At 42.6% G+C, this 9,536-nt stretch overlaps 1 protein-coding gene across 1 annotated transcript; it reads right to left on the reverse strand.

Moving 5' to 3' along the window:
- Positions 1 to 3,836: 3,836 nt before the first annotated feature.
- LOC112144946 (ADP-ribosylation factor 3) lies at positions 3,837 to 9,102 on the reverse strand. The gene is made up of 5 exons (XM_024269852.1): positions 8,976 to 9,102; positions 6,578 to 6,780; positions 6,385 to 6,495; positions 6,188 to 6,312; positions 3,837 to 5,387 (listed from the first exon to the last, which is right to left on the reverse strand). The coding sequence occupies exons 2-5, from the start codon at positions 6,723 to 6,725 to the stop codon at positions 5,226 to 5,228; spliced, it is 546 nt and encodes a 181-aa protein (XP_024125620.1). The 5' UTR covers positions 6,726 to 6,780; positions 8,976 to 9,102; the 3' UTR covers positions 3,837 to 5,225.
- Positions 9,103 to 9,536: the final 434 nt, after the last annotated feature.

Consider the following 9,536-nt stretch of genomic DNA (forward strand, 5'->3'; position numbering starts at 1 on the left):
GTCACTTATTCCACTAGATTTTGTCACTGTAATCAAAATGAATTCCATCGAGGTCTATAAAAACAAACAAACAAAAAACAAACTATTTGCTAAGAAATAGTAAAATAAAAAAAAAAAACTTATTTTTGGGCTGCACAACATCCACTTTTTTAAACTTTTTTCTCTTTTTGAATGCTTGAGTGGAACTCGTTGTTTCTGGATATTTATGTTTTTTATATTTCTTACTAAAAAAAAAATACTTGTTGCATGAACAGTTTATTTCACTAGTTTCTCATAATTTTCTCCTTTAAGATTTGTGTTTTTTCCTATTTTTAGACTTTCTCTTTTTGCATATAGTATAAATGTTATTTTTTAAAGACAAACAAGTGAAAAAATGCCAAAAGATCCTTTGTTATAACTAGAACTAAGAGAAGCTTTTTTATCTTTTCAAAACGTGATTTCTTTTCTAACCTATTTTTGCTTTAGTATGTAGTAAATTCTTTAATTTATCCTCCAAAGACTTCTCCTGAAGTTTGAGCAAACATGACTTCTCTCCGTCGTCTTTGCTTCCGTATTTGTGTCCCTCCTGGTTTGCTGGCAGGTTTCCTGCGTCTTATCAGGGAGACTTTGGCCTCGGCTCCTCTGTGCTGATGCGGTTCTTGGGATGTAAGATCACTTTATTGCTCCATCGTGGCGTTTCTGTCAGTTTACTGCTGGACTTGAGACTAACTTGTGTCCTACACTTTTGTGTAACAAGGTCAGTGAATCACTTCGCGTCAGGACGACGGTCATTTGGAGCTCGCTTTCCTTTTTCTTTTATAGACAAAAACAGTTTGTCTTTAAAAAACGAGCCAGCCCAACAGCTCCTGAACTTGTTCTGCCTGCATCCCCGGTCCGTCTGGTTCACACAGAGACACGAACAAAAGAAAAACATTTTCTTCACCTTGGAACCACACAGACTCACAAACACCAGATCAGAACATGTCTGAGCTTTTTATGGTCTAAACGTCTGAGGTCTCACAGCAAAAGGTTAATATTTGACTTCTTAAAGGAATTTTTTATCAGAGATTTCTGTCTCTGCAGAAACAACGTCCATGGAACCAGATGATGTGTAAGAGGATTTAAAATGATCCTGATGGAGTTGCTGTGAGCATTCTCCTACTATCATTAATACAGGTTTTAAAAAAAATAAAACAAGTAAAAAATAAAAAAGCAAATGTTAAAGTCTGAGTAAACGCTGGAATGTTCTCAAGAAACCATGAGCAGCAAAACAAGAGAACAAAAGTGTTGGAGGAAAAGTTTTTATAAGTGTAACGACATGTGTGGATGTTTTCTGTTTTCTAAAATATTTACAGTTATTTTTCCAAGATTGTTGTTCATTCTTCTAGGATTGACTTTAAAATGGTTTAAGGAAGAATCATCCTTTCTGACAATCATAGCGGTTTTAGGCAGTACAGGCAGCTGCCCGGGGCGCCGATTCAAAGGGGGCAGCAGCTCAGCGCTTGGAGCAGGGGTCTGAAACTTGCGGCCCGCGGGCCATCTGCGGCCCCCGGGATGATAATTTGTGGCCCACGTCTTAATATGAAAGATTACTGTTAGTGCGGCCCGCAAGACTGAAATGAGTGACACTTGTTGTGTGCAGAGCTGAACGAACCAATCACAGTGAAGTATGTGTCTAGGGAGGCGGGACATGGGCGGGCTGTCCAGTGCCTTGTTCGCTCATTCATTCATCCCTCCAGTCAGCTGGGCGGAGGAGGAGCCATGAAGCACCGAACGCGATCCATCCATCCATCTTCCTGACCGCTTCTTCCCTTTCGGGGTCGCGGGGGTGCCGGAGCCTATCCTGGCTACTGAAGGGCGAAGGCGGGGTTCACCCTGGACAGGTCACCAGTCCGTCGCAGGGCCTCAATCACACACACATTCACTCTCACATTCCCACCTAGGGACAATTTAGAGTCACCAATGAACCTATGAAGCATGTTTTTGGACGGTGGGAGGAAGCCGGAGTCCCCGGTGAAAACCCACGCATGCACGGGGAGAACATGCAAACTCCACACAGAAAGGTCCCAGCCGGGAGTCGAACCGGGGCCTTCTTGCTGTGAGGCGAGAACGCTAACCACTGCGCCACCGTGCAGCCCACCGAACGCGATTCGCGGGACAAATTTGCGTCCACTGCGTGGCGAATTTTCTCAAAAAATGTGTTTCTGTTAGAAAATGTGTTTCTGTCTCGGCGCGCCGCGTGTGGGAGGAGCTACCAGCTCCGTCTGTGGAGGTCTCTCTTAGAATGAACACATATATGATGTCGAGGAATACGATTTTAGACGTGCTGACTGTTCCTATTAAATCAGAGCTCCACAAGCTCTGAGCCACAAACCTGAGCCCCGCCCTCTTTCACCGCGCGGCGATCCGCCTGTCAAACACGTGATCCCGAACTTGGCTCGCGTCTGCGCGCGCTTGTCTGTAAATTTTAAGATTCACCCACCGGCTGTGTCGGCGCGCATTGGCAAACATGCGTAGAATTCCGGTATTCTGCTACGCGTGTTTGAACAGAACCCCCATGGAAAACGGCCCCCGAATCCGCACTGATGCGACCGGCGCCGCGCGAGCATCCCACACCTCCAATGAATGGAAGATCAGATTTATTTATTGTGAGGAGTCCTACAAAAATCTACAAAAAATGAAATCCTTCAAAGATTTTCTCGTTACCAGGGATTCTCTCTCTCTGAAGGAGGATCTGTTAATACAGACATTTGAAAAGGAATACAAATAGTTAGTTTTCTCTAGTCAGTCAATATGTGAATGTCTGTATCTGCTGTATGGTCATTGTTATTATTTTATTTATTTATTACTGATTTACTTGTTTTTTTTATTCATTTTTTAATATATTAATTTATTTTATTCATTATTTTGTGTTAAAAATAAAGATATTTGAGAACATTAGAATGTTTTATCAATGCTTTTCTTGTGAAAATCCTGATGCGGCCCGGCCTCACCCTGACTCCGCCTCCAGCGGCCCTCGGCTAAATTAAGTTTGAGACCCCTGTTCTAGAGGGAAAATAATCTGTGCAGCTATGATTCTACTACCAGTTGTGTTTTGAACTGCCTAAAAAAACCAGCGAATTGGCGCCCTCTGCTGGTGCACGCGCCTCTGAGAAGGCGCCGGACAGGTGTGAAGAAAAAGGGAGGGTCGGAGGGGGCAGTTCACCTGCAGGTCTCTCCTAACGAGGAGGACGGATGGGGAAAGAGGGCGGGGTCTACTTTGTTGAATGTTTTATTTTTATGTCAGTCATAACATTCTATAACCCATGTTTCAATACCTCTAAATTAACAACCGCTAAAACTTTTTGTTGGCGGTCAGAAAATGTCTTGGACTTTGACAGGTGAGTCTCTGCTCAGCACCAATACTCTTGCATCAAGAACTCGCTATTGCTGCATTCAGGTATGCTGGGAATTTCTAGCATTTGCTCACACTGACCTCAGCAACACAAACACACTCATTCATGACTCACAACTCCAACACACTGATCAGTAAGATTACACACAATTATGTTGCACATAAGTTCAAAATCCTCCTGTTAACCTATAAGGCTCTGAAGGGTGTGGCCCCATCCCATCAAAGATCTCATGGTTATTACCAACCAATCAGAACACTTCGCTCACAAAATCCTGGACTGCTTGTAGTTCACCTTCATAAACAGAAGCTGGATAGGCTCCAGCAACCCCATGACCTGAAAAGGAATGACGGTGTTGCTTTACTGCGCCCTCTTGTGGTGAAAGCTTTAAACACGTCTTAACGTTTTATTAAAAAGGACAAATGTCCGTGTGCAGCTTTAGAGTCAGTATCAGTCGAAGACAGATAACTACAGAAAATGAGTTTATTTGTAATACAGCAGGATTTTCTTCTTGCATCACATACAGATGTCAACATGCGTTCGTCTTTGAAACACCGTCTTCACTGTTTTCGGATCGGTTTGTGTCACTACAATGGTACAGAATGAATACTCAGAGAAGCTTTTCACCCCCTGCCCCAAAGGATTTGTCAATATTTCACAGATACAGACTACACTGACGTGTCTTTAAACCAAAATGGGTCAACCACCAAATATGGATTCAGATGATCATAAAAGGTCATTTAGAAACCAAACAAAAGCTTCGCCTTTATGCTCGTTAATCTTTAAACATCTGAGACCAAAATGGATGACAGGAAATGATCAATAAATATAAGGCCACAACAGACCAATGACTGTGTTAATGAAAAGAAAAGCTGGATAATGAAGTTTGATATAGTGAGTACTGATACTCATGTATGGCACAAGAAAATCCTTCAGGTGACACGAGTCGGCGGATTTGGCTGGTTTCACCAAACTCCAACCCCTCCATATCGACCATATCATTACTATGCAAACAGGAAACGGCTGCACATCATGAACATAATCATTTATAGATTCATTCACATTCATTAACAAAGAGTGGCAAAACACACAAGTGAGAGAACCTGATGCACTTTGATACGCAAAAAGCCAGAAAACAGCAGCGACTTCACTTTGTATCTGGGCTGATGGGTGTAATCTCAGTGTTTTCATCGATTGTTTTAATGCACAGAGTGGAGCTTTGGTCGGTTTCTGCATCCGAATGTGAGGAAGATGATAGAAAATCCACATTCATGATCTCTAATGACGACGGCTATAATGCCTTAGCATGCATCCAGGAAGTGTTGAGCGTTTGAAATCTTTAGAGGAGCCTCGTCTGCTAACAGAACACCGGCATCAGAAAAGTTCCAAAGTTGGCAGTAAAGGAAGTCTTCTTTTTGCAGTTATCGGTACTCAGGTTTGCTCATGAACAGGAACCAGCGTTGAAGGTGGAGAAGATTCTGTCACCATGCAGGCAAATAAAAACACGGAACGAAAAAGTGACAAAGCTGAAGCGAACATGAAGACGTCTCGATAAATCTCTGATTCTGACAGCACCTGGAAACGGACGTACATCACACTGCACCGAAACACAAGAGGAACCGTCGAGTGATGCTGTCTGAGTGTCCGTCTGCTTAATTATGAACATGAAAATATGCTTTAACATCCACTGTCAGAACAGAGCAAAAATAAAGGGTTCACTTTATCCAAGATCTTGGTTGATGATGCATCTATCCATCAGAACCCCCAGAACCCCCCCCCCCCCCCACCCTGCAAACAAAGGAAAAAAGTTGAACTTGTTTGGCTGCTGGCATTTCTTTTTCCACACATGTCTTCTTATTTTTTGTTCTTGAGCTGATTGGCGAGCCAGTCGAGGCCCTCGTAGAGGCCGTCGCCGCTGGTGGCACACGTGGCCTGGATGTACCAGTTGCGGTGACGCAGGGAGTGTAAGCCCAGCTTGTCTGTGATCTCGGCAGCATTCATGGCGTTGGGTAAGTCCTTTAGAAGGAGAGGGAGGTGAGAGTTCAGCAGAAAAACTGGTTTTGACCTGACAGGTGAAAAAAAATACTTTTTTCCCTTTGGAAAAGGCAATTGCAATCGCAAAAATATTTTTGAAAGCAAAAAAAAAAGGTTGCAATTGTAAAAATATTTCTGAAAGCATAAAACATTTGTAATTGTAAACATTTTTGAAGGCAAAAAAAAGTTTGTAACTGTAAAAAGTATTTTTGAAATAAAAAAAGTTTGCAATTGAAAACATGTTTTTGAAGGCAAAAAATTTTGTAATTGTAAACATATTTTGAAAGGCAAACAAAGGTTTTTTATTTGTAAAAATATTTTTGAATGCAAAAAAAAGTTTGGAATTGTAAAAATATTTTTGAAGGTAAAAAAAATTGTAATTGTAAAAATATTTTTAAAGAAAAAACAGTTTACAGTCACAAAAATATTCTAATAAGCAAAAAAAGGTTTTGGTAGCAAAATTTATATATTTTATTTGCAAATTATGAGTTTTTTTAGTAACTCTTGACATTTTGTTTGCAATTTAGAAAATGTTTCTCTCAAAACTTTGACTTTTTCTTCCAATATGGAGACACAAAAATGACTTCATTAAGAACTCCTAAGAAAGTCGTAAAGCACTACATAAGTTTACTCCAGTAATCTCGTTGTCTTCTGTTCCTGGTTTCACGGGTCTTGAGGTTTGACTATCTTGTCTCCAGCTGCAGGTCGGCATGACGCTCCTCCACAGCGTTTTCCACACAAGGTCAGTTATTCTGCAAATGAAGGAGATTATTTTCTCTTACCTGTTTATTGGCAAACACAAGGAGGACTGCATCTCTCAGTTCATCCTCAGCCAGCATCCTCATCAGCTCCTCCCGAGCTTCATTCACACGTTCTCTGTCGTTACTGTCCACCACAAAGATTAGACCTGAAACGACGAGAAGCATGTCAGCGTTTTGAGGAAGAAAACAGGCGTTAGAGTCTCATTAGCTCGTCTCACCCTGTGTGTTTTGAAAGTAATGCCTCCAGAGAGGACGGATCTTGTCTTGCCCACCCACATCCCACACAGTGAAGCTGATGTTCTTGTACTCCACCGTCTCCACGTTAAACCCTGAAAGCAGAGAACACATAATCCAGCAGTCAGAGCAGAAACTGATGCTGCTTTTACAGTGATAAATTCTGACGCGACGTACCAATCGTTGGGATTGTGGTGACTATTTCCCCCAGTTTGAGCTTATAAAGAATTGTGGTTTTTCCTGCAGCATCCAGTCCCACCATCAAGATCCTCATCTCTTTTTTTCCTATGAGGCTCTTCAACAAGTTTCCAAAGATATTCCCCATGATTTAGACTCTGCCTGGGGTTGTGGTCCTGGGTCGTCCTTCACAGATCAATGAGCTGAAAGAGACCAGAGAAATAAATCTGTAAGTAGCTAAATGAAACAATCAAACATTTTTAAATTGGTTAAATAATTATGTTAATTTCTTTTTTAGGGGTTTTTCTCCTTTTGTGAAAAAGAAAAATAGTTAATATTGTTCATGCACACAATTCTGACAGGTGCAGAGCTGTACTGGCCGCCCACAGTCATCTTCAATGAAGATGATGGAGATGAGTGCCTCTGCCATGACTCCGGGCTACTGTGCAATCTGTTCAGGCCCTTTCTGGTGGTTTTTTTCTATAAACTTGAGCTTGGAAAAGCACAGAACCCTCACAGCAAAAGCAGCATGTCCTAAATTAAGAAAACACTTCAAACATGTTGAAATAGACGGTCACCTGACAGGGATCAAATTAGTTTTAAACATAAACTGTAGGCGTGTTTGTGGTCTATGGGGTTCTCCAAAATGTGTTGAATTAGTTTAATACATAAGAAGTAAGGAAGCAAAACAAATGCTGGAAGAATTTTAATCTCTCGTCATGTTGTCCCAGCCAATAAGGCCAAGTAGCCCCATATGGTTTAAAAGTGGGCAGAAATGGCACCCTAATTGGGTTTGTCCGTAGTTTCTGCGGTGGCTCCACCTGTGTTTGTCAACATTAGCTTAGGTGGGCACTCAGTGGGTTGGCTCGCTACGCTAGCCAGCCTCCTGGTGGACGGCAAAGCATGCTAGCAATCTCCACTGTATCGGGCTAGCAAATTCTGCCATATCAAGCTAACGAGCTCTGCTAGCGAGCTCTGTGGTAGCAAAGTATGTTGTAGCGAGCTGGAAAAGTACACTGTAGCAAGCTAGCGAGCTCTACTGTAGCACGCTTCGTTATAAAAATCAACACTGTATGAAGCTAGTGAGCTCTGCTGTAGCAAACTCTGTTGTAGCAAGCTAGCAAAATCCACTACAGCAAGCTAGCAAGCACCGCTGTAAAGAGCTTCATTGCAGCGAGTTCGAGTGTAGCAAGCTAGCGAGCTTTGCTGTAGCAATGTCCACTGTAGCGAGCTCCACTGTATGGAGCTACTGAGCTCTGCTAGCAAACTCTGTTTTAGCTAGCTGGCGAAGTCCGGTGTTGCAAGCAAGCCAAGTCCACTGTAGCAAGCTCCGCTGAGGCGAACTCCACTGTATTTGGCTAGTAAGCTTCACTGTATTGAGCTAGCGAGCTCCGCTGTCCACTGGGCGGCTGGCTAGCGTAGCGAGCCAACCCACTGAGTGTCCACTTAAAGTAAGCTAATGTAGGAAAACACAAGTCGGGCCACCACAGAAACTGGGGACAGACCCATTCGGGCCCAACATTTTCTGCCCACTTTTAAACCATATGGGCCCCCTGCCCTTGCTGCCTGCGATAGAAACATTTATTTATAAAGCTTCATAATTCCATACCTCTTGTTATAACTCATTTAATATGATTATTACAATAGAGAAATGTTTAAACTCTTTTATTTTAATTTGAGAAATCGAAACACTTGGTATTATTTCTATTTATTCACTTAAATACAGCAGCAGTCTTCCAATTATTTTCCAAATAATAATATCTAAAAGTTAATAATACATCAGATATCGACAAAATAGATTAAAATGTCATTTAAAGATTTAAATCGGGGTGATAGCATATATTTCACAGCTCGGTGTGACGTGTTTGCTGTAGCGCTGTCCATGGTGCTGGAGGACAGCCTTCACCCCGCCTGCCGGCGTCCACAGCCCGGCGTCCCGCTCCGTCTGCCCGCAGCCTGACAGGTGACTCCTCCGGACGGAGGTGCTGTGGGGAGGAGGCCCGCTGATGTTCTCCCGGCTCTCAGGTTAGCCCGGGATGCTACGTTAGGTAACCTCACAGCCACCCGGCCGTCACCGGCGCAGAACCGGAAGGCTGTCCGGTTCGGTTAAACCCTTTAACGGTCCACCGGAGCCACACACGTTTATTTTTACTCTTCGAGTTGTGTTACCGGGACTGTGAGACGTGACAGTGACCGTGGCTAGCATCTGGACCGCTTTGATCTCCCTCATTCATCCTCTCGGAACCACAGCGGGCATTCTGGGAGCGGGCGCGCGCGCGGCGTTAGCTTATAAGCTTAAACAGCACCGAGAACGGATGTACGCGATGACAACTAGCTAAAAAAATGATTCAAAAAATAATGTAATCATCTCTGACAACCTCTTTGATACGGTACTCACCGTGCTGATGGTGCGAGCGTCCTCACCTTAGCTCCGCGAGCGTCTTCTAAATATCACGAGATCTTCCGGGATGCGTTTATTGGATCTGTGCAGGAGAGATCTCGCGATAGTACAGGGCATCTGAAAATAGCGGTTATGGGGACATTTTCTTCCCAATATCAATATTTTCTGTGTGAGTTTCTGGTGTTTTATGAATAGTTAAATTTTCCTCTTATTATTTGCAAACTTTCTTGTTTAAATGATTTAAATGGGTTCAATACCAAGGATTGTTCTCGCTGTACTACATTCACAACTTGTTTTTAAAACTAAAAATCAAAATATGAGTGAGCAGCTGCCTCTGTTTTAATTTAATCTCCGATACTATCAGTATTCAGTCTTCCCTTTTACAGAGACTTAATTATAAGATTTAAATTATTTTTTATGCCAACTAAATCTGCATCCATCTGTTTTTATTAAGACTTGTGGCTCCTTCTAATCTCCCATCGTTACTCCTGGCATTAATAAAAGAGTAATCCCGGTCCCAAAATAGCTGCTGGAACTCCAATACTAAAGAAGTCCAAT

The sequence above is a fragment of the Oryzias melastigma genome, linkage group LG5, assembly GCF_002922805.2.
Source record: "Oryzias melastigma strain HK-1 linkage group LG5, ASM292280v2, whole genome shotgun sequence".
Classification (NCBI taxonomy): Eukaryota; Metazoa; Chordata; class Actinopteri; order Beloniformes; family Adrianichthyidae; genus Oryzias; species Oryzias melastigma.